At 34.7% G+C, this 26192-nt stretch overlaps 3 protein-coding genes across 5 annotated transcripts in view; all 3 read left to right on the forward strand.

The window, feature by feature from the left end:
• The first annotated feature begins 574 nt into the window (after positions 1-574).
• Positions 575-4979, forward strand: LOC143449213 (uncharacterized). The gene is made up of 2 exons (XM_076949323.1): positions 575-1864; positions 2339-4979. Exon 1 carries the CDS (start codon positions 689-691, stop codon positions 1841-1843), a length of 1155 nt encoding a protein of 384 aa, XP_076805438.1. The 5' UTR covers positions 575-688; the 3' UTR covers positions 1844-1864; positions 2339-4979.
• Positions 3079-4979, forward strand: LOC143449229 (uncharacterized). Its single transcript, XM_076949341.1, has 2 exons — positions 3079-3400; positions 3481-4979. The coding sequence occupies exons 1-2, from the start codon at positions 3079-3081 to the stop codon at positions 3804-3806; spliced, it is 648 nt and encodes a 215-aa protein (XP_076805456.1). The 3' UTR covers positions 3807-4979.
• Positions 4980-7201: 2222 nt separating this feature from the next.
• Positions 7202-26192, forward strand: part of LOC143449189 (uncharacterized) — a 30899-nt gene continuing 11908 nt past the window's right edge. For 2 of the 3 annotated variants that reach the window (XM_076949287.1, XM_076949288.1), the window contains exons 1-3: positions 7202-7650; positions 14235-14514; positions 23711-24591. In XM_076949287.1, coding sequence (XP_076805402.1) covers positions 14459-14514; positions 23711-24591 — 937 coding nt within the window. In that variant the 5' untranslated portion in view covers positions 7202-7650; positions 14235-14458. Of the gene's footprint in view, positions 7651-8532; positions 24592-26192 lie in introns of those variants that run through there. The other variant, XM_076949286.1, reaches the window with a different exon arrangement.

The following is a 26192-nucleotide window of genomic DNA, read 5'->3' on the forward strand; positions in this document are numbered from 1 at the left end:
TTGTTTAGCTTACTCAGCTGAAGCAAAAACAGAGCCAGGTTTAATTACTGTCGGAGTGGACATTTTAGATGTAATACGCGTTAAATACTTGGTAGTTACTAATTTGCTGATGCCAGAAACGCTAGTAAATTCCTCTACACGATAAATAAAAAATTGAAAATATTGAAATTTAGTTGCTAAGTTCTTCATTTTCAACGATTTGCAAACTAGGCCTACGCAGTGCCACTGGCTCAAATTACAGATGTTTTCTGAAATGGTATTGCACACCAGAATAAACGTATGTCTCCAAACTATGTCACTATAATGTCACGGAGTGGACATTTTAGATGTACAGTCAACCCTCGATTTAACGTAGAAATGCGGACCAGCAGCAGTCCATTGCTAGAAAGTCCGTTAATCGAAAATAACATACTCCCACTACTGTACAGTGTACAGTCAAGTACTCTGCAATAGCATAGACCAAGGGTGGGCAAACATTTTGTACTGAGGGCCGCATTAGAAAAAATGTATTTGTATGTAATGAATTAATATGCTACCGTATTTGAATATTTTGTATATTAATTATTTGTATATTTTTTATTCCAACAGTTTTGGTTACATATTATCAGTTTTCCTCTATCAAGAAAATCTTCAAATATTTGAAGTTCTTTTCAGCAAATAGATTATTAAGTTGTATGATAATCAAGCAATGGAGTGTCATCCAGTTGGTATGGAAGTTCACGTTTTGTTACAAGCAATCAGTGATATGATTTCACAAGAATTTAAATCAATGCGACAAGACATGAGAAAAGAATTTGTAAAAATGCAAGAAAGCATGGAAGATGTGGTTTCAACGCTTCTTGCAGAGACAAAAAGAACTGAAACCATGAATAATGCAATGCCAGTTGAAGAATCATCACAAATAAAAGTTGTAAAGTCAGATATCAGCCTTAATATTAAGAAAGTTTATTCCGAGAAGGCACCAGTCTTTCCTTTTGTTGAAGTTATCAAAGAAGAACCTTTGCTGTTGGAAGAATATGAGGTTTCACAGACTGAGATTGATAACCCAAATATATCCATGTTAAATAAAATTCCTCCTCAATCAGATATTCGAGTAAATGCCACGGTTGAAATTGTTAAACCACAAAGCTGTGTTGCAAGAAACTCAGATGAAGAAAGCAGCGATTCTGTGGAGATGATTCTCAACAAACCTACTGCAATTGAAAGAATCAATGCTTGCAAAGTTGATGCTCAGTTTCCTGTTGGAAATAACAAAGAAAAGCATTTTTCTTACAATTTTTGTGAAAAATCATTGAAATACAAAAAAAACTTGAAAGTTCATCTAAAAACTCACACAAGTGAGCGACCTCATCAATGCCAAGTTTGTCAAACGTCATTTATCCGAAATGGAAGTTTGCAGCGTCATATGAGAATCCACACTGGAGAGCGACCTTATCAATGCGATGTGTGCCATAAATCATTTTCCGATAGTAGCAATTTGAAAACTCATATGAGAACTCACTCTGGAGAGCAAACTTATAAATGTGATGTTTGCGACAAGTCATTTTGCGTTAGAAACAATTGGAAAACTCATATGAGAACTCATACTGGAGAACGACCGTATCAATGCCAGCTGTGTGAAAAGGCATTTACTCAAAACGGCAATTTGAAAACTCATATGAGAATCCACACTGGAGAGCAACCTTATCAATGCGATGTGTGCCACAAGTCATTTACCCAAAGCAACAGTTTAAAAACTCATATGAGAACTCACACTGGAGAGCGACCTTATCAATGCCATGTGTGCCACAAGTCCTACACCCAAAACAGCAGTTTAAAATCTCATATGAGTACTCACACTTAACAGCGACCTTTTCATTGCCAGGTGAGTGAGAAATCTTTTACCCTAAATAATCATTTAACAGCTCATATGAGAATCCACACTGGGGCGCGACCTTATCAATGCCAAGTGTATCAAAAGTAATTTTCCAAAAGAGCAATTTGCGGAATCATGAAACTATTTACACTGGAAAGAGACCTTGACAATGTTTGTTTTTTTACGAAAACACGTTTGCGTTGAAACGATAATTATTAACACTCATATTGGGGCAATGTAAATATTTTTGGACAGAAATTAACTTTGTGAAACATTTACAAAACATTTTTCCAGATACTGCATCCATTTTTTTGTGCTGTTTTTTTCCAGTTTTATCAATAACTTTGTATGTTTCAAGAAACATAAATTTTCCCTATGTGTTTATTTTTGGCAAATATGTTGTTTTTTCATGAAGTTTATTCAAAGACTATGTCAGTTTTTCCTTTTGTTGATGCTATCAAATAAAAACCTTTGCTGTTGCAGCAATGGGGTATTTCTGAAACTGATCGACCAAGTATATCCATTTCAACAATGTTTTCTCATCAATCGGAGGTTGGAGTAAGGACCACAGTTAAAATAGTTGTTTCTTGAAGTTGTATTGAAAGAAATTCAGATGAAGAATGCAGCGATTCTGTAGAAATGTTTTTCGTTGAACCAAGCGCAAGTGATAGAAACAATGCCTTGCAAAGTTGATGCTCGGTTGTTTGTTGGAAATTACAAAGAAATTTGTTTTTCGTGCAATTTTTGTGAAAAATCATTCAAACGCCTAACAATCTTTAAAGCTTATCTAAGAACTCTCACAGTAGAATGACCTTATCAATACATCGTTTGTGAAAAGTCATTTTCCTGAAGCCTTTATTTCAAAAAGTATATGAGAATCCACATCCGAGAGCATAATTATTACACTGTGCTGCGTTAATTTTTAGGTTACTAAAGTATTGACGGTTCTTAGTGTACTTTTTGATGCTGAATCCAAAACTGTTATCCGTTTTCTTCAATCAGGTCTAGTTTTTTGGCAAATTGCATTTGAAATTTTTGACAACTTCAGCTTTCAGCGTTTGCGATTGAGATTTGTGGTGTCATAAAAATGATTTAGCTTTTGAATTAAGTTTTGATGAAACTTAAGTGACATCACAATGAGAAGAACATAACGAATGCACCTGGTGCTTGAAAAGTTAAACATCTGAACTTGTTTTTACAGGCTAGCTTAGTGTGCAGTTTAGATGATTTGTTTTTACAGTACAATGAGAAAGTGCAAAAATGATCCAGACAGGTTCTGTTACATATGTGGCAAGGTCACCCTGCGCAGTCGCCAAGCAAAAATTACGCAGTTTGTTAAGAAAGCATATTATGCGTATTTTGGAGTAAAACTAGGCGATCAGGACAAGGCATTTGCTCCGCACATATGTTGTAGAGCATGCGTTGAAAACTTGAGATTATGGAGCCTAAAGAAAATAAAGAGCCTTCCTTTTGGTATTCCTATGGTATGGAGAGAAGGAAAAGACCATGTCACTGATTGTTATTTTTGCATGACCAACTTACAAGGTATGCTGATACTTGCACTGTATGGAGGCATTTTCATTAATTGCTTGATTTAAGAGTAACAGTGTTCTTTTTCATTTTAGGAATAAACCGGAAGAACAAACAACATGTGAAGTACCCTGATGTTCCTTCAGCCATGAAACCAGTACCACATGGCCCTGGTATTCCTGTTCCAGAACCACCTGGAGAAATAAGTGAAATGGAGTGTTCTTCATCTGCAGAGAGCAAAGCAAGTGAACAAGACACATGGGATGCAAAGCAAAGTACAAGCCAACCAAAGCCTCTTACACAGCTTGAGCTGAATGACCTAACACGAGATTTAAATCTCACCAAAGAATCCGCTCAGCTCCTAGGATCACGACTACGTGAGAACAACTTGCTAGCTCCATGCACCACATATGCTCACTGAATGCTATGAAAACATGAAATTCCTTTTGAAATCTCTTCAGTATAGCCAACACAAATGGAAAATATGTGGTGACTTAAAAATGATTTCAATACTTCTTGGGTTACAGGCCGGTTACACTAAACATCCATGTTTTTTGTGTCTGTGGGACTCGACGGCTGATGATTGCCACTACACACAAATTAGCTGGCCACCCAGAACAAGTTTTACACCTGGTTTTAAAAATGTCAAATTTGCTTACTTAGTTGATCCACAAAATATTCTTTTGCCACCTCTCCACATTAAACTTGGTCTCATGAAAAACTATACCAAAGCACTTGATAAAGATGGCCCAACCTTCAAGTTCTTACAAATGAAATTTCCCCGTATCTCTGAAGCGAAGCTACGAGCAGGAGTCTTTGATGGGCCACAGATCCGTGAGCTGATGAAAGACGAAGGTTTTACTGCACACATGAGTGCAGTAGAAAAAAGAGCATGGACAGGATTTCGAGCAGTAATTTCAAACTTCCTTGAAAAGCATAGAAGCCCTGATTATGAAGCACAGGTTAAAGAGCTGCTTGAAAGTTTTCAATCCCTTGGAGCCCGGATGTCTGTGAAAATGCACTTTCTGAGTTCGCATTTAGATTACTTTCCTGACAACTGTGGTGACTACAGCGAAGAACAGGGAGAGAGATTCCACCAAGACCTTCGCCATATGGAAGAAAGGTACCAAGGATACTGGGACGTAAACATGCTTGCAGATTACTGTTGGTGCTTAAAAAGAAATCTTCCCAATACCACACATAGAAGAAAATCTTTGAAGCGACACTTTTTGTCAGCATAAATCATTTGTATTTATATTGTTATTGCATTTAACGTCGTAATATCATCATGTGCGGCACAACCCTTTCTGTGTTAAGCTATTTTGAACACTTCGTTTTTATTTCACACATTGATGTTGGCAAGTATTTCACATTTAAAACACATTTGTGATGTTAAGTGTTTACGTGTCTATAGTATAACATATTAACTTCTACTTTTAGGTTGAGCGCCGTTGAACAAAATTATGTGTTAGGAAGCTTTCTTGGTTAGTTGTAAGTACCTTTATTTCAACTGTGTCATTATATTTTTTTAGTATTTAAAATGGCTGTCATTGCAAAAACCTTACATTCAAATAAAAATACCATCTTGCGAAAATTGACAACATGCATGACCAATTAAGCTACCCTAGAAATTAGTTTCTTTGTGCACAATAATGACCAAAGCTAGCATAATTAAATATGTGATAGAAAAAAAACTTGACCTGATTGAAAAAAACTGGTTGCATTTTTGAGTTCAGCGCAAAAAATCGATTCAGAAACAGTTAAAACATGTTTGACCTATGAAAAAAAATTTTCAAACGCAGCACAGTGTTATCAATGCCAGGTGTGTGAAAAATCATTTACCCAAACTAGCAATTTCAAAACTCATTTGATAACTCATCCTGAAGAGCAACCTTATCAATGCCAGGCGTGTCACATGTCATTACCCAAAAGCACCGATTTGCCAGAATATAAGAATACCTATTACAGCATCATCAAACCATGGAGTGTCATACAGATAATATGCGAGTTGAAGTTTTATTCAAAACAATCAGTGATATGGTGTGACCAGAATTCAAATCAATGCGATTGGATATGCAGATGGAAGAAACAAAGAAAACTGAAACCATGAACAATGCAATGTCCCACCGAAGAAACATCACTACCATTAGTGTCAGATGACAAGTATGTGTTTTTCCAAGACTCCCATTACCGATATGCGTTGCATTTTGTGCCATGCTTTTTGCTTGATATCTTAAACAATATGACAATAGTAGTAGTATCTTAAACAATAGTATCTAGTAACATTGTGTTTGAGGAAATTTTATCGCATCCCGCTGAGGCATTGTTTATATTAAAATGATTGTTTAACCAGGTTGAAAACTCAACCAAACAAGGCAATTTGAAACGTTATTAATCATCATTAAATTAAACAATGATGTCATAAACGAAACCGTTGAATTTGGTGACTGCACCCATCAGTCCGCTCCTCCTTTGCTTAAGTGATATCAGCTGCTCACTGAGGTAGCCTTCCAGATCATCAGATTGTGGCTCATACCTTACCCCTGGCACATCTTCAACTCCAGTGATATTGTTCATAGTCACGCGTTACCTCAACAGGTGCACAGCACAGGAGGACACAATGCCCAGGCCAGTAAAGATTTCAACCCGAAATATACGTACACGCCCAACACGGGCTCTCGTAGAAATTGTGTAAAACTCGCAAGGGTTCTATTGTAGAAATTACGTAACCGGCAAATTTACAGAAGCCGATCACCTAGTCTTTTGGGCCAACAAGGCCGGAATTCCACCCTTATTCAAATAGAAATGCACACGTAATCTTGAAGCTGTTATATTTACCAGGTATAACGGTATAGTATATGGTAACGTACATGTGATTTCTACAAATACCGAACCCAGGTGGTTACTTAGCATCTGAAAGTACAGTACAAACAATAATCGTAGATACCAATAAAGTAGGTCTCAATCACATGGTTACTCAGTTTACGCGTTACAACATGTACACTGACCACTACTCAAACGTACTGCATGCAACCCTCACTAAACAGGTTAGGCTAACACAATACTGGGCCTAACAACACGGCCTCGGCTATAATTACAGCAATTTAAGACAAGAACGCGAGGCCAAACACACAATCATCAAGTTGTCCGGAATTTTGATTACCAAGCCAATTGGAATTTTAGTTCAAATAAATCCTTATCACAAATCATATAATTGGGAGGAACAACATTTTAATTTGTACGTTACAAGCTCCATTCCTGCCATAACTGTGCCTATTGCTCCAAGTACGTTCATGAATGTATGGAAACAACCAAGCATTTTAACAATTGATTTTTTTTTAAACATTTTTAATAAAAAATGTCAAAAATATTTCTTTTTCTCCTAGATTTTTAATATGTTATTCTTGATGATAAATACTACACAAAACCGTTGAAAAACCTTTTGTAGGAATTTTTTTGGGGTCAAACCGTATATTGACCTGACTAACTTGGTAGATAGCAGGAATAAAAGCTTTCAAAATCACCCGTTTGAATAATATGTAGGTATATTTTTCGCACAAGTTTAATATTTAAAAATACTCGGCTCGGTGCTCGAGCGATGAGGAATCATCTCCACGTTTAATTCGTGTAAATACTTTTCCCAGTCCGAGGATGAAGACTATCATGCTAAAACATCATAAAGTATTCATCGCAGAACTTAAAGAATATGTTACGCTGCAATGGGAAAATCTCTGTTTTTGTTGAAACATTGTCACGCAAAAGGGTAATCCCCTGTGAATTCACGTACTGTTCGCTTGTTTAGCTTACTCAGCTGAAGCAAAAACAGAGCCAGGTTTAATTACTGTCGGAGTGGACAGTTTAGATGTAATACGCGTTAAATACTTGGTAGTTACTAATTTTCTGATGCCAGAAACGCTAGTAAATTCCTCTACACGATAAATAAAAAATATTGAAAATTAGTAGCTAAGCTAAGTTCTTCTTTTTCAACAATTTGCAAACTAGGCCTACGCAGTGCCACTGGCCCAGATTGCAGATGTTTTTCTGAAATGGTGTTGCACACCAGAATAAACCTATGTATCGAACCTATGTCACTATAATCAACGAACATATAATTAAAGGACGATAAATAAAAAATCTTAAAAATTAGTTGCAGAATTTTTCTTTTACAGCAATTTGCACACTATGCAGTGGCGCTGACCCAGACTGTGGAGTATGGCAAGTGCACACCCAAGATTTGTTTTGCGAAACGAAACTGAACACTAGAGGTAATTGGTGTCTCCGAATAAAGGAGACGCAAACTTTTGCTCCGATTTATTATTCTAGTGTTTGAAACCGATATCGATGTTTTTAACCAAAATAGATAAAAATCAGGAAAAAAATTTGTCCCTGATTTTTTATTTATAAGACCGTTTTGCCAAGATTCCCATTACCATTACATTTATTCTGTTGTTTTCCCTTGAAGTTTTTAGCAATATGACAAAGTAATGTCTAGAAGTATATTGTGTCTGAGGAAATTTCATCGCATCTTGCTGAAGTATTGTTTACTTTAAATTAAAACAAATGTTTAACCAGGTTGAAAGCTCAACCAAGCAAGACAATTCGCAAAGTTATTAATCATCATTACATAAAACAATGATATCATAAACGAAACTGTTGAATCAGTTGGAATAGTTTTCACTAGTACAAATACTATGATATGAAGATGTCAAGTGAACCTAAAACGTTTCAATCAAATAAATGGTCATTGATCAGTGATTTTCAACAATACGTCAAACAGACTTTAACAATTAATTCGGATATAACTTTCCTAAATGTGTTGCTCTAAGATTTTTAAGTGATTTGAGTAATGTGTGGTTTATGCCAATTTTAAGGTATTTTAGGTCAAACTGGTGTGTAATGTCATTTAAGATGATTTTGTGTGTTTAACATGTTGAAATTATGCACAGGTCTTTATAAAAATCCTTTCAAAACAACAGGGAATCTTTTTTATTTTCATTTCTGTATGTGACAATCATTGCTGTTTTTTACTTTGTAATAAAGTTAGTGAGTTTTATTCAGATTTATTATTTTTATTACAACAATTTTGGTTACACTTTATCAGTTTTCCTCTATCAAGAAAATCCTGAAATATTTTATGTTTTTTTCAGCAAATACATTATAAAGTTGTATAATAATAATCAGACAATGGAGTGTCATCTAGTTGGTATGCAAGTTGACGTTTTATTAAAAACAATCAGTGATATGATTTCACAAGAATTTAAATCAATGCGACAAGATATGAGAAAGGCATTTGTACAAATGCAAGAAAGCATGGAAGATGTGATTTCAACGCTTCTTGCAGAGATAAAGAAAACTGAAACCATGAACAATGCAATGCTAGTTGAAGAAACATCACAAACAACAGCTGTAGACTCAGATATCAGCCTTAAAATTGAGTAAGTTTATTCTGAGAAGTCACCAGTCTTTCCTCTTGTTGAAGTTATCAAAGAAGAACCTTTGCTGTTCGAAGAATATGAGGTTTCACAAACTGAGATTGACCCAAATATATCCATGTTAAATCAAATTCCTTCTCAATCAGATATTGGAGTAAATGCCACAGTCGAAATTGTTAAACCACAAAGCTGTGTTGCAAAACACTTAGATGAAGAATGCAGCGATTCTGTAAAGATGAATCTCAATAAATCTACTGCAAGTGAAAAAATTAATGCTTGCAAAATTTGATGCTCAGTTGTTTGTTGGAAATAACAAAGAAAAGCAATTTTCTTGCTACTTTCGTGATAAATCATTCAAATACACACAAAACATGAAGGTTCATCTAAGAACTCACACTGGAGAGCAACCTTACCACTGCAATTTGTGCCACAAGTCATTTACTAAAAGCAGCAGTTTAAAAACTCATATGGTTATCCATACTAGAGAGCGACTTTGTCAATGCCTGGTGTGCCATAATTCATTTACCAAAGGCTACAATTTAAAAGATCATATTAGAATTCACACTGGTGAACGACCTTATCAATGCTAGGTGTGTCAAAAGTCTTTTACCCAAAGCAACCATTTGAAATCTCATATGAAAATCCTTCACACAAAGCAGCAGTTTAAAAGCTCATATGGTTCATATAAGTTCATATAAGAACTCACACTAGAGAGCGACCCTATCTTTGCCATATTCGTCGAAAGTCATCTTCCCAATAGAGAATTTTGCGGAGTCATGAAACTATTCACACTGGAAAGCGACCTTTTAACAAAGTTTATTTTTGGTCAAAAGTCATTTACATTGAAATGATAATTATTAACTCATATTACTCAACTCACATTGGGGCAATTTAAATATTTTGAAAAGGGGAAAAACATTTACAAACCATTCACGCCAATGCTGCATTCATTTTTTTGTGTTTCTTTTTGTCCACTTTTACATGTTTTATCAATAACTTTTACATGTTTCATGAAACATAAAGTTGCACTATGTGTTTCGGCAAATATGTGGTTTTTTCAGGAAGTTTGTCAATGCTAGCTGTGTGAAATGTCATTTACCCAAACCAGCAATTAGAAAACTCACATGATAACTCACATTAAAGAGCAACCTTATCAATGCCAGGCTTGTCACATGTCATTAACATGAAGCACCGATTTGTAAGACCATACGACTACCTATTATAGCACCATCAAACTATGCAGTGTCATCCAGATTATAGGCTGGTTGATGTTTTATCCAAAGCAATCAGTGATTTGATATCACAAGAATTCAAATCAATGCGATTGGATATGCAGATGGAAGAAACAAAGGAAACTGAAACCATGAACAATGCAATGTCCCACCTAAGAAACATCACTACCATTAGTGTCAGATGACAAGTATGTGTTTTCCCAAGACTCCCATTACCGTTATGCGTTGCATTTTGTTTGTCTTGTATTCTTGTATTTTTTGCTTGTATTCTTTAGCAGTACGACGAAGGAATGTCTAGAAGCACTGTGTGTGAGGAAATTTCATCGCATCTCGCTGAGGCATTGTTTGTATTAAAACGATTGTTTAACCAGGTTGAAAACTCAACCAAGCAAGGCAATTCGAATTGTTATTAATCATCATTAAATTAAACAATGATGTCATAAACGAAACTGTTGAAACGGTTGGAATAGTTTTCACTAGTACAAATTTGATTTCCTGTTTTTTTTTGTGTTCCTCTTTAAACGCATCATAATTTTTGTCAACTGGCACAGCAAGCATATTTATTACAATTTACTTATAACATTTCAATTCGAATTTTTGGCATTGACATATTATTATTCAAAGTAATATGTTGCTTTTCATTGAAACTTTTTATTTTTCACGTTTTCAGCCCATTGTTTGTATAGTTTTATAATATTTTTATTGTATCACAATCAAACGATGGAGTGTCATCCAGATAATACACATATTGATTTCTTTTTAAAAGAAATCAGTGATTTGATATCACAAGAATTCAAATCAATGCGACAAGGTATGAAGATAGAATTTGCAAAAGTGCAAGAAAATATGGAAGATATGGTTTCAAAGATTCTGGCAGAAACAAAGAAGGATGAAACCATAAACAATGCAATACCGATTAAAAAAGCGTCACAAGCATTAGATGTAGAATCTGACATGGGCATATGTATTAAAGAAGTTTATTCTCAAGATGCATCAGTTTTTCCTCTTGTTGAAGCTATCAAAGAAGAACCTTTGCTGTTGCAGCATTGGGAGGTTTCTGAAATGGATGACCCAAGTATGTCCATGTCAAATAAGTTTTCTCATCAATCGGAGATTGGAGTAAATGCCGTAGTTAAAACTGTTGAACCCCAAACCTGTATTGAAGAAGATCATTCTGAAAAGGCATCAATTTATCCTCAATTTGATGCTATCAAAGAAGAACCTTTGTTGTTGCAGCATTGGGAGGATTCTGAAACGAACGACCCAAGTATGTCCATGTCAAATAAGTTTTCTCATCAATTGGAGATTGGAGTAAATGCCGTAGTTCAAACTGTTGAACCCCAAACCTGTATTGTAGAAGATCATTCTAGAAAGACATCAGTTTGTCCTCAATTTGATATTATTGAAGACAAACCTTTGTTGTTGCAAAAATATGCAGTTTCACAGACTGAGATTGATGACCCAAATACATCCATGTTAAATAAATTTCTTCCTCAATCAAATATTGGAGTGAATGCCACAATCAAAATTGTTAAACCACAAAGCTGTGTTGCAAGAAACTCAGATGAAGAATGCAACGAATCTGTGGAAATGTTTCTCAATAAATCTACTGCAATTGAAAGGACTAATGCTTGCAAAGTTGATGCTCAGTTGCCTGTTGGAAATAACAAAGAAAAGCATTTTTCTTGCAATTTTTGTGATAGATCATTCAAATCCACAAGAAACTTGAATGTTCATCAAAGAACTCACACAGGTGAGCGACCGTATCAATGTGATGTGTGCCACAAGTCATTTAGCCAGAATGGAAATTTGCAAGCTCATATGAGAACTCACACTGGAGAGCGACCTTTTAAATGTGATGTGTGCGACAAGTCATTTTCCATTAAAAGCAATTTAAACTATCATATGAGAACTCACACTGGAGAGCGACCTTATATATGTGATGTGTGCCACAAGTCATTTTCCAATAGCTGCAATTTGAAAAGTCATATGAGAACCCACACTGGTGAACGACCTTATCAATGCGATGTGTGCCACAAGTCATTTTCCATTAGCAGCAGTTTGAAAGATCATGTCAGAACTCACACAGGTGAGCGTCCTTATCAATGCCAGGTGTGCCACAAGTCATTTACCCAAAGCAACAGTTTAAAAAATCATATAAGAATCCACACTGGTGAACAACCTTTTCAATGCCAGGTGTGCCACAAGTCATTTACCCAAAGCAGCAGTTTAAAACATCATATGAGAATCCACAATGGAGAGTGACCTTATCAATGCCATGTGTGTCACAAGTCTATCACCGATGACCGCAATTTAAAACGTCATTTGAGAATCCACATTGGTGAACGACCTTATCACTGCCAGCTGTGTGAACATTTCTTTTCCCAAAAGAGCAATTTGAGAACTCATGAAAATATTCACAAAGCCATTCACACTGGAGAGCGACCTTGACAATGTTTGTTTTTTTTTCGGTCAAAAGTCATTTACATTGAAATGATAACTATTAACACTTACTAATTTTCCCATAGTAATTATTTCAAAAATCATGTGAGAATCCACATCGGAGTGCATAATTATCAATGCCAGGTGTGTGAAATGTCATTTACTCAAAGCTTCAATTTGAAAACTCATATGATAACTCATATTGAAGAGCATCCTTATCAATGCCAGGCGTGTCACATGTCATTATCCAGAAGCACCAATTTGCAAGATCATGCAGCTTCTTATTATAACACCATCAAACGATGGAGTGTCATACAGATAATATGATGATAATAAGCTGATGTTTTATTGAAAGCAATCATTGATATGATATCACAAGAATTCAAATCAATGCGATTGGATATGCAGATGGAAGAAACAAAGGAAACTGAAACCATGAACAATGCAATGTCCCACCTAAGAAACATCACTACCATTAGTGTCAGATGACAAGTATGTGTTTTACCAAGACTCCTGTTACCGTTATAGGTTGCATTTTGTTTGTCTTTTCCCTTGAAATCTTTAGCAATATGATAAAGTAATGTCTAGAAGCATTGTTTGTGAGGAAATTTTATCGCATCTCGCTGAAGCACTGTTTACATTAAAACGATTGTTTAACCAGGTTGAAAACTCAACCAAGCGAGGCAATTCGAAACTTTATTAACCATCATTAAATTCAACAATGATGTCATAAACAAAACTGTTGTAACGATAGGATTGGATCGTACAAATACTATGATATGCTGATCTGAAGTGAACCTAAAACGTTTCAATCACATCAATGGTCATTGATAAGTGATTTTCAACAACACATCAAACCTACTTAACAATTAATTTGGATATAACTTTCGTAAATGTGTTGCTCTAATATTTTTAATTGATTTGAGCCTTATTTATGGTGTTCCAAATTTGGGTTAGTTTAGGTCAAACTGGTGTGTAATGTCATTTAAGATGACTTTGTGTATTTTACATGTTGAAACTATACAGAAGTCTTTATAAACATTCTTTCAAAACAACAGGGAATCTTTTGTTTTTTGTATGTGACAGTCACTGCTGTTCTTTACTTTGTAGTAACTGTAGAGAATATTATTTAGATTTAATATTTTTATTTCAACAGTTTTGGTTACATATTATCAGTTTTCCTCTATGAAGAAAATCTTCAAATATTGTAAGTTGTACTGTTACTGTAATAATAGTTAATTGTCATTTCTGTTCTAATTAACTGTTGCTAGGGACAGCGACGGCTAAATTATATCTTGTATATATAGCTTTTGTAATAACATCTTTGTTTTTAAAGATTGCTTTATGGATGTTTTTAATTTTCATTTAGAATTTTAAACATTGTACAGTAATACCAGCACCTGGCGTGTGTGCACTGCCGGACATGAGTGTATGTATTTGTTATAACTGCAATGATCTCATTCTTTATTCTGACTTATATTTATCTCATATTTTCTGTCTTGGGATTAGACAAAGGCTTTTCCTGAATTCAAATTCGAATTCCGATTAGTTGCAAAGTGTCCGAGGCATGATTTATAAATTTGACAATTTTAATGTTTTATCGCTGTTTTTTCATTTTGTGGCAATTAACATGCCGTTATGGGTTTTTTTTTATGTGATGTGTTGTAATGTTTTTTAAATTCCATGCACAAAATTTGTAAATGATCATAATTCAAGTTAACCCTTGTCTTTTTGTATGTGCAGGTGGATGCAGAAATGAATTAGATTTATTGAGTGTTTTGTTTGAAAATAGAGACAATGTTTGTCATAATCGGCAATTCAATGAAATCGCTGTGTCTGACTTGGTGAACAATGCACCCATCACAATCAACTGCATTTGCTGTGGAAAAATAAAAATGTGAATCGTGTCTGGATTTGCTTTAAATCAACCTATCCACAGCTCCTAAGTGAAGAACAAGGAGATTGCAATGATCGTGACCATTCAGTATCTAACTGTCTATAGTTCAGCGCTTCATAACAATGGGTCAGTAAGCATGCCAAAATGTTTCTAACAAAATGTGACAATTGTTAAGTAGGATTTGTAGGCTATTGTAAACACATTTTTTGATAATAGGTTATTTTAATTGGACTTGTCTGTAATATTTGACTAAAAACTATATTAGCAGTGTTGCACGCAAAAATGTTTTTTTGAGGATTTGCATAAAATCATGTAATGACAGAACCATAAATGCAGTTTCAATAAAAACAAGCCTTTGAAGAGAAAACTATGGAGCAGCATGCACATGTGATAAAACTTACAAATTTAAACATTCCAAGTTAAATTTTTACAAATTCATGCTCAAACGCCTGTTCGACGATTAACCTGTTAATAATGTCTTCTGGATAAAGTACACAATTTTTGTAGATGTTTAACAAAGCAGGTTTGTTCATTCAGGTTCACCACTCGTATTGCGCAAATATGTTTTAGTCTGCGTAATGTAGAAAAAGAATGTTCGCTTGTACATGTGCTCACCGAACGAGTTAAAAAATCGTAAGAAATGAATAAGTAGCCAGTTGCATCGCTTGGTCTTTCTGTTTCGCTAGACCGACTAAATTTTCTGAACCATACTTTTAATTCAGCAATTAAGTCTTCCAAAAATTTAGTTAAATCGTTTTGATAAAATTTTCCCATCACTTGAACGCTTTCGATTTGTTTGGCTGACCGCCCTAGCATTAGATCAACTAGAGTTCACTTATGTAGCCCACCAATGATAGATTTGTGGGCAGTGAATCTAGACACGAGATTAGCGATAAAACTGTCCGAAATCGGGTTAAGTATTCGAATTTGCTAAAAATTTTAATTGCTTAAACCTTAAGAAGAGCTGAACTGACACAGCATTTCAGTAGACCTAATTGTTAATTCAAAATTGTGACATTACTTTTTTTTGTTGTTCTCTTTCTGGAAGATCTTTGTGATGTCATTAAAATGTATCAATATACCTTGCATGAAAATTAAATAATTTCTATTCATTTAAACAGGAGTTTTTGGTAAGCTATAGCTTGATTTGTCAGATTTAAAATGTAGGCAAAAATATTTTCGAAATAAATACTCAAGTGTCCATAAGGTAATGTCAAAATCCATAGCGACGTAATAGATAAATAAAGAAAATCATCCAAGTAACCAAACTGCTCGTCAAAATTGATACAAGTTGACAGAGGATATGACATGAAGGGTAGATATTGGGTCATTCCATGTCAAATCAACCAATGGGTTTAACCCCTATCTCTTCGATTTTGCTAAATTTGGTATATAGGGAGGTCTTAGCATAATTAGCACAAATCCAAAATATTAGCTCAATCGGACCAGTGGTTTTAGAGATATAGGCACTCGAATTTTGGCAAAAACGGACGCGGTTGGCAAATTTTAAGCCCGATATTTTGGTAACCGGTGAACCGATTTTGATGAAACTAGTGTCATTGGAAAGGTAATTTCACAAGGAATCCAAATCTGTCTTTCTTTTCTTGATAGGAGCAAGTTAAATGTCTGCGACCTTTTAACCTTGAATTTGACCTTGTGGCCCACGTGACCTTGAAATTAATTTAAATCGAAATTATACCCCAAGATGTTACTTACAACATATAATAAATCCAGAGATGTAATATTTTTGGTTTATTAATAAAATACACTTAAGTGGGCATAACTGACCATAAAATGACTATTTTGAAACTTATAATGCATTAATGTACACAAATACACTGCAGGAGATATGTCATAGTTTAGTACAAATCCAAAACTTATAATCCTTATTCAAAGTAAGATGTCATATTGTATTAACACTATAACATGCTTTGCTCATATTAATTGACATATTTTAATTAATTAATCAAGCCTTCACGATGCTTTTCATTAAAAATCAAAACAAGATGCTTGTATCTGTACATGTTCTTGGTAGCTCTGAGACTGTACAAACTTTTCTTTAACCGGATGAAACCGACGAAACGAGTGCAATGCACATGGATGTCGACAATAGCTCAACTGAAAATGTGAATAGCTCGTTCTATTCTTCCTCCTCCTCCAGGTCCAGTGAATTTATTTCTTCGTCTGCGTTCCTTTTCCTTCTCCCAGCTTTTCTCTTTTTTGCAATTGTTCCATTTGCTTCAAAGTTTTCAACTTGTTCGTTAAATTCTTCATTTGTAAAATGCTTCCATTCATTTTCACTCTTTTTCTTTTTTTTGCTTCTTGTCATTTGTTTGTAGTCCCCTTGATTTTAACACACTTTCTATCGAAACCGATTCATCTTTTGAGACAAGCCGTATTTCATACTTCATCCCTTCGGGAGCGTGAAGTTGCAATTCATTGATGATGTCCTTTGTTGTTCTGATCTGTGATGGTGCTGTGGTGCTCGTAGACGGTGTGGAAAGAGCTTAAATGTTGATTGATGCAATTTGATGAGGTGGATGGCATTTGTTCCACATTACTTGACCATCCAGTTTCCTGTGAACTGGTCTTTTCCAAAATTGGATTGCCGTCTTCATCTTTTGGAGAAACACAATGCTACCACGACTGGTTAAGGGCTCACTTCCCAATATAAAGACAATTTTGAGCCGGCAACACAGTGATTATTACGTGTTCGTACTCAATGCGTCATATTAAAAAAAGTATGAAGTTTTCCGGTCCAATGCGCATGTGACGTCGCTGTGAACAAGTTTTGTTGTTATTTTGGCGGCAGCTGGTCGCAGGTCTAGGCTAAGTTGTACATTTTTTGTGGGTTTGAGTTTTTGCTTTTTTGGAGAATTTGTGCTGAATTTTTAAGTTTAAAACTTGCTGTAAACTTTAGGTAGCTGTTATAGAAAACTGAGTACATGGATTTTGTCCAAATTAAGACTGCAAATAGTCATAACCTAGATATCGTTGCAAGCAAAAATTCAGTGTAGGTTTATGATGTGAATTTGCGACAGTAGCGTCTTGATTTAATGTACTTTGCATTGAAAAGCCTATCTCATTCAGTTGGGTCATGAGCCCTTAAACTAACACTGAACAGAGACTTCTGAAACTGGTAAATGCTTACAAAAAGGTTAAGCTTTTGAATGGCTATTTGGCAGGAGTTCAACAAAGTGGAATGGTACATAAATCAATTAACTACAAAGAACAACACAAAATGATTGGTAAGTGAAACTTCACGCTTAACTTCACGCTTAACTTAACTCACTTAACTTAATTTCAAATGAATCATCAGTACATTAGGATTAATGTATTTACTAGACATCAAGAAACTGAGACAATGCAAGTAAAACATTAAAATGCTAGTTTAATTCCTTATAAGATATCGTTTTAATGAAATCGTTTTAAAATGAAAGTTATTAAAGATGGGGTAAAAAATAAGCACAGGGAAAATGAAAACAACTGTCTTTTTTGGCCCAACACATTGTGTAGTTTTGGGATAAAAAAAGACAACATAGAATAGAATGAAAGGTTAACGGCAATCAAAATTGAAGTACTGGAGTACCATCATACTAAAATATCATGCAATTACACATAAAAAGATTGTGATTGTCAACCATCGTTTTCGATCCACAAAAAGTTTACTAAAGAGTAAAAAAAAATTTTGGAGTGTTTTAGGGTCAATTTAGTGATTTGCATAGGTCCTGAAGAGTACTTACCTCTAGACCTGTATTGTATGTAAAAAACTATGCAAATAAATGATTTTTCTAACCATGCAAAGCTTTTTAAAAAAAAGCATTCTTAGGGGAAGTGGGGGGTTGTCCTTTTTTACCCCAAGTTACCCTATATTTTTTTTTGCCCCAACTGACTTGTGTCAGAAGTAGAAATGAGCTGATACAAAATTCGACCAGAAAAATCTTTCTCGCAACACATCCCTAGCCACAAGTTTTGTCACATTATTTCAGTTTGCGAGCTCAATTGACCATTTACACTGGAGAGCACCGACACTACCGTCTTTATTGGGATCACAGCATATGAGTCATGATCACATAATTATGTGAGTATTGTGAGAAAGCTTTTACTAAGTGGCGTTCATAGAAAATATTTAGGAGCTTCTCACCCTGATTCTGTATCCATGTAAATTTTGTTTTGGATTTCTATTTTTACCTTTTTCAACATCGTATTTTCCATTTAAGTAAAATACAGCTTTGCATTGTTGTGGTTGGTAAATAGCATTTGATAACTATACTTTCCAGTTTCTTAATTCTGTTTCTATTCATCGATACCGCAAAAATACAAATATAAACAAAAACAGTCAGTGATAGTGCGGTACAAACACCTCGGCCTTTCGAAAAACTTAAATAGAATTAGGGCTACACAGAACTAATCCAATTTACAATGAGCTTAAAGCCTTTGCCTTGCTCTAACCCAACGCTTACGGGAGCAAGTGTCATCGCAGATTTGCTTCATTTTTCAGCTGGAGTTAGATATCTAGGTTTTTTATATAAGATATCTATGCATCACATTTATTCATCGTAAACTTTGGTCGCGTAAAAGGGTAATTACCGTTTTTGTTCAAGAATGCTAAACATAGTGTAGGACGCACAGGTTAACAAGAAGCCAGGTATGACACAAACCCCTCAAACCCTCAAATTCACTTTTTAAATGGAGTCAAATGGGCATTGCAGATTGACACTGCAGAGTCAGCAGTGCTAAATGCATGTGGAGTTAAAATTTATTGCGCATACAAAGGCTATTGATTCATCTTGTTGCAATTTTCCATCCAAACACGTCCAGTGTGGAACAGAAATGAAGTGGTTCTTAACCTTTCATTGTACCCAGCCACCTTACTTACAGTCATTAGAAGTGCGCAATTATTGGCATTTAGTTGTGAAATTACAGAGGAATTAATTAATTCAATCTATTTATGTGCTAAAAATTGAGTGTTTTTAGGAAATTCTGTCCCAGTCATTTAGTGCACAAACAGGCACACACTGTTCCATGCGCTGGTCTTTTCTCAGAGTAGAAATTCACCGTATCAGAGAATAAAGCCATTGATGCCAGTTGAGGTGGCATCAATGTTGTTTTGTTGTTGTTTTTCCATGCTAACATGGACATCAGCTATTTATGTTGATCATAATATTAACACATAACGTTTATACAGATAATATCTGACGTCTATATTTTAAAATTATTTAATTTTGTTATTTATTCTTGATCATAAGCCTACAAAGCTGGCTTACATCTGTTTTGTCTTGAGCAGCGACAACATTCTTCACAATCTAGCTTATACTTACACTGTTTCCTATGTATAAAATCTGTCTGAGAATCTATCATCTGTTTTGCATATTAAGGAAAAAGGTTGGACACTCCTGATCTAGCCTATACTTTGGGTGTATAGTCTCTTGCTGTTATGATTACAGCGTTTTTTTTTTGTGCAAAGTAAGCAAGTGCAAGAGTAAAAAAATGTGAACGTGCTCGGTTTTAAGAAATTAGCATAACTCGTGTAATCACTGGTATATAAGAGCTGGCTTGTTATTGGTTCATTGACATATTAAATGCCTAATCTTAGCATACTGCTAATACATGCTGAAATTTTTTTAAGGAACTTCTTTAAATTAAACCAATGTCAGGTTGCGTACAATCGATACTTTCGATATGTAAGCTCGCAACTTCAACCAATTACATGAAACACATAATTGCCACCAATTGTCACAACAAAAATTGTTGTTACAATTTTGTTTTAAACTTTTCGAATCTAAATTTTTATATTATTACTAGGGCAACCAAAAGTCAATATGGTCAATTTTTTTTACCTGCTCAGAATGCTATGAAACAAGCACAAAACAAGTTTCAGCTTTGTATGACGTGTGGTATAGAAGTTATTAGGTCAGATAAAGTCAAAATGTTACGTTAGGTCAAAATACGGTCAAATTGTTTCGTTAGGTCTTTTTTTTAGGTCAAAATCTATTAAACTTGTAATTTTGTAACCATTTTGTAATATTATTCTTCCGTTTTTCTCTTTTCTTGTACCGCAAACAATTCCAGTCCCGCAAATTTTACTTAGAACCAAAGCCACAAAGAGAGGGAAGGCTTTTCAGCGCGTTTGGTGACGTCACGATGTGACGTCATTGCATTTGAAACTGCAAGTTGTCAATCTTAATACGCAGAAACGAAAAAAAAGTCAACACTAGAAAAGCATTTTGTCAATTTTAAATGCAGCTTTAGATTAGAAAGTTACTGTAGCCAGTGTAGAGACTATCAGTATAGCGGTTTTCAAAATGAGGTCAAAATATAAACTTTTAAGGTCAAAATTTAAAATTTTTATGTCAAAAAACTGGTTGCCCTAATTATTACTCATATTGTAGATAACGTAATATAATGTTAGCTTTTTTGTTTTTTTGTAGATTTTTTTTTTCAGCAATTACATTTTAAGTTTCTCATAACAATCAAGCCATGGAGTGTGATCAAGGCATAATTTAAGTTGATGAATGAATGATGAATATGAATATGAATCTTTCGTTTTTGTATATGACTATCACTGCTGTTCTTTACTTTGTAGTAACTGTAGAGAATATTATTTAGATTTATTATTTTTATTTCAACAGTTTTGGTTACATATTATCAGTTTTCTTCTATGAAGAAAATCTTCAAATATTTTAAGTTGTACTGTTACTGTAATAATAGTTACTTGTCATTTCTGTTCTAGTTAACTGTTGCTAGCGGCGACGGCTAAATTATATCTTGTATGTGTAACTTTTGTAATAATATCTTTGTTTTTAAAGATTGCTTCATGGATGTTTTTAATTTTCATTTAGGATTTAAACATTGTACAGTAATACCAGCACCTGGCGTGTGTGCACTGCCGGACATGAGTGTATGTATTTGTTATTACTGCTATGATCTCATTCTTTATTCTGACTTATATTTATCTTATACTTTCTGTCTTGGGATTAGACAAAGGCTTTTCCTGATTACAAATTCGAATTTCGATTAGTTGCAAAGTTTCAAAGGTATGATTTCTAAATTTGACAATTTTAATGTTTTATCGCTATTTTTTGTAAGCCAAGTTGTGTTTTGACCTTGTGGCAATCAACATGCCGTTATGGGTTTTTTTTTATGTGATGTGCTGTAATGTTTTTTAAATTCCATGCACAAAATTTGTAAAAGATCATAATTCAAGTTAACTCTTGTCTTTGTGTATGTACAGGTGGATGCAGAAATGAATTAGATTTATTGAGTGTTTTGTTTGAAAATAGAGACAATGTTTGCCATAAAAGCAAGTAAACAAAGGCAAAGGCCGCATTTCATATTTCTCATCAACTGTATGCGAGGAATTTATTAACATACTTTCAACGAAAGTCTTAAATTTTATTATCTCCAAAATAAAACAAGCAAAGTATTATTCAGTGTCTATGGACGCAACACCAGACGTCACAAATATTGACAAACTAACAATAATGATTTGGTATGTTTTAAAATTAGGCTGCAGAGGTTATTAATGCAGATGCAAAGCTTATCTGTCTTAACTTAATTTACCTGTTGAAATAATTAACTGACTCTATTGTTGCGTGCGGTTAGAAAACTCTAACCTTTTATCAGCCGAAACAGATTACAACATATTAATATTACAACAGATACAGTTTACAAGAAAAGGTTTTTATTGTAGGTGCTGTACACTTTCTTAATATTACGCATAACCAAAAACATAGTAATACTACTGCTAATAAGATGTCTATTGAGTTGCAAACATCATGACCAGTGTAGTAAGCTCATATGACTCTCTCTTCGCCCGTAAAAGTGCGAACTTATAAAGCGTGAAACGATGGGAGTGAAAATGTTCGACAAGAAAAACACAGAATTTCAGAACATGTGCAGTGAGGAAAACAAAGGGAGTTAAATGTAGTGTAAAGTTAAGAAGCGGGCATTTGCAATAAAGATTTCTTATCAGCACAGATGCTGGAAACAACCTGGGAACGTATGGCAAAATAATAATTCGCACAATTGTTTGTTTGGTTTCCGTGTGTTTTTCCACGCTTTATTTCTGTTGGTTATCAGCTAGCTTTTAAAGTGTTTGTTATCATGATTTCTCTTGTCACTGTTTTATTTCATGTTGTTTTCTCTGCTGCCTCAAGTGTTCGGATGTGGTCGAACGCCGAATGATTACATGTCATTTTTTGGTTGGTGTCACGCATGGGCTTCAGGCGGGAGTGTGTGCCTTCGAAGAAAAACGTGGCCTTCGAGGTCAGTATTCAGTAAGGCTCTAAGTCTAAGGAGACGAGCGAACACGACGAGGACCGTTTTTCTTGGTCCCTCAGATCTATCTTGTTGCTTTTAGTATATTTTATCAAATTGTTTAATTTAAGTTAAGCCCCAAAGTTAAGCCCCAAACGGAGAGGAGTTTTTAATCTCATATGAAATACAATCAAACTACATTGAAAACGTTCGTTGGCTTAAGTGAGCCATGAAAGGGTTGGAAAACGATCTGCCAAATTGGCAGTTTGCAAACTCATATGAGGATTCACACTGGTGAGCAACCTTATCAATGCGACGTGTGCCACAAGTTATTTTCAGATAGCGGCAATTTGAGCAATTTAGTTTCCGCTCTTACATGTTTTATCGGTAACTTTCTATATTTCATGAAACATAAAATTGCTCTGTATTGGTTGTTTTTGGCAAAAAAACATTCAATAATTATCAAGTTTTCAGTTTTCTAGTTGTGATTAAGTTAACAGATGTATACCAATTTCAATGTGGAAGAAAACTACTTAATTAAAAAATTGTTGGAGTGTTTTCATATATTTATTTGTTGGATATTTATAAGTATAGAATTGCTGTCCCCATTTCATTTCATATATGATGATGTTTTTTTGATAAACTTTTAAGATAAACTCTAAAGTTCATGATACTTGACCTGGTTCACAATTTTCTGGGGTTGATAGGTCCAATGTTAATTTGAAAATTGATGCTGATGTGTGAAGAAAGCATTAGTCAAGCGTTTTATTTAATTAAGAACACAGAGAATTTGTCATGAGATAAGATGAAACATTTTTATGTAATTGACAGAATTGAATTTGAAAAAATAACTTTGATATAGATTATTATTGTCATCATGTTTAGGGATTCAAATGGGTATTTCCTGTTTATTTGTGTTCTTTAAACACATCGTACATTTTGTCAACTGTCACAGCAAGTATATATATTACAATTTACTTTAAACATTTCAATTCAACTTTTTGGTTTTGACATCTTATTCAAATTAATATGTTACTTTTTATTAAAACGTTTTACCTTTCAGGTTTTCAGCCAATAATGTGTATGGTTTTGTAACAATTTTATTGTATCACAATCAAACCATGGAGTACCATCAAGATAATATGCAAGTTGATTTTTTATTGAAAGCAATCAATGATATGGTTTCACAACAATTTAAATCAATGCGACAAGACATGAAGATAGAATTTGCTAAAGTGCAAGAAAATATGGAAGATATGGTTTCAAAAATTCTGGCTGAAACAAAGAAAGCTAAAACCATAAACAATGCAACACCGATTAAACAAACGTCACAACCATTAGATGTAGAATCTGACACGGGTATTTGTATTAAAGAAGTTCGCTCTGAGAATGCATCAGTTTTTCCTTTTATTGGTGCTATCAAAGAAGAACCTTTGCTCTTGCAGCATTGGGAGGTTTCTGAAATGGATGACCCAAGTATGTCCATGTCAAATAAATTTTCTCATCAATCAGAGTTTGGAGTGAATGCCGTACTTCAAACTGTTAAGCCCCAAACCTGTGTTGCAACAAACTCAGATGAAGAATTCAGCGATTCTGTGGAGATGAATCTCAATAAATCTACTGCATTTGAAAGAATCAATGCTTGCAAAGTTGATGCTCAGTTGCTTGTTGGAAATAACAAAGAAAAAAATTTTTCTTGCAACTTTTGTGATAAATCATTCAAATGCAAAAGAAACTTGAAAGTTCATCTAAGAACTCACACAGGTGAACGACCTTATCAATGCAATGTGTGCCACAAGTCATTTACCCAAAGCAGCAGTTTTAAAACTCATATGAGAACTCACACTGGAAAACAACCTTATCAATGCCATGTGTGCCACAAGTCCTTCACCCGAAGCAGCAGTTTAAAATATCATATGAGAACTCACAACTTTTCAATGCCAGGTGTGTGAGAAGTTATTAAATAATAAATAGTTACTAAATAATCATTTAACAGCTAATATGAGAATCCACACTGGAGCGCGACCTTATCAATGCCAAGTGTGTCAAAAGTACTTTTCCAAAAGAGCAATTTGCAGAATCATGAAACTATTTACACTGGAAAGCGACTTTGACAATCTTTTTTTTTTTTTGTGAAAACACATTTGCGTTGAAACGATAATTATTAACACTCGTATTGGGGCAATGTAAATATTTTGAAAATATTTTTGGACCAAAATTAACCTTGTGAAACATTTACAGACCATTTTTCCAGATGCTGCATCCATTTTTTGTGCTGTTTTTTTTTGGTTTTATCAATAACTAGGGATGCACAATACAGAATACCTGGCTATTCTAGAATATTCTAGAATACTTAATTTCAAATCTAGAATTTCGAATCTATTCTGAAATTACGCGCGACAATTTTTTCTAGGCAACTTTTTCTAAATAATAACGAACAAAAAGCAAAAATATTTGTACATTATTTTGAATTGTATTTGAATGACACACAGTCTAACATATGCTAAATCAAGCATCATACGATTCACATTTACACATCGAATTAATCAAGAAGTTGCTTGTTGCAATGTAAAATATTCAATGCTTCTAAGTGACTTCCGGTAAGTCGAGATCTCAAGACGGTAGCAGTTAGCCCTGCGCTGGAGAAGCACCTTTCTGATGCTGCAGATGATGCTGGCAGCGAAAGGTATTTCAGGCAAATGCTGTACAACATCGGGAATTCGTTTTGTTTTACATTCCAATACTCCAACACGTCTGTGTTATTGGAGTTCTCTTTTAGGTTGGCTGAAACCTTATTATTTACAATAGTGTCAATGTCAGCTCCCTCATCATCTGCATCTCCTTGGTTGCTTTGTTGTACCTCCATTCCTAAATTAAACAAATTTTCCATCATGGAAACAGAACTGTGGCCAACAGGAATGGGATTATGGGTTGGTGGCGGTGCTATCATTGCTGCGGTTGTGTCAGACTCAGACTGAGAAATCATTTTTGATTTTAAATGCTGGCGAACCCTTGTTGCATAATGTGTTTTAAAATACTTTTCTTTGTATGCTGGGTGAAGCCATGTTGCAATATGAAATAATGATGGAAATGGAACATCATCAGATGCAACAGCAAAGTCAAATCTGCATTCTATAGCAGATTTTATCTTTTGTCTAAATGCCGAAATATGCACACTAGCACTACTTGTAGAGGAGCCTGAGGAGGAGCTTGAATAGTTACTTAACAGCCCTTTAATTAATGGTATAATGGCTGCAGTTGTCACATATTGATCTCCTTCAATAAAGTCACTGGCCACCTTAAGAGGTAACAGTTCTTCCATGAGTCCTTTAAGCAAGAACCAGTGATGATCCCTGATTTCCAAGTGGCTTGCTTTGGAACGGCTTGTAACTGTAGTGTCGCTTAGAATTTGCCGCACCATCCACTGGAGGTGGCAAAGCCTTTGAATCATCTCAAAGGTAGAATTCCACCTTGTAGCCACATCCAGCACTAATTCCAATGCACCGCTTTCACTTTCACCCTGTTGTTGTTGCCGCTGTAACGAT

The sequence above is a fragment of the Clavelina lepadiformis genome, chromosome 3 (assembly GCF_947623445.1).
Source record: "Clavelina lepadiformis chromosome 3, kaClaLepa1.1, whole genome shotgun sequence".
In the NCBI taxonomy this organism is placed as follows: domain Eukaryota; kingdom Metazoa; phylum Chordata; class Ascidiacea; order Aplousobranchia; family Clavelinidae; genus Clavelina; species Clavelina lepadiformis.

Bases quoted from the DNA above. Each gene is read 5' to 3' on its own strand.
- LOC143449229 (XM_076949341.1), top strand. From the start codon at position 3,079: ATGATTTGTTTTTACAGTACAATGAGAAAGTGCAAAAATGATCCAGAC. The intron at 3,401-3,480 runs GTATGCTGATAC...TTTTCATTTTAG, and splicing joins TTGCATGACCAACTTACAAG to GAATAAACCGGAAGAACAAA.
- LOC143449213 (XM_076949323.1), top strand. From the start codon at position 689: ATGGAGTGTCATCCAGTTGGTATGGAAGTTCACGTTTTGTTACAAGCA.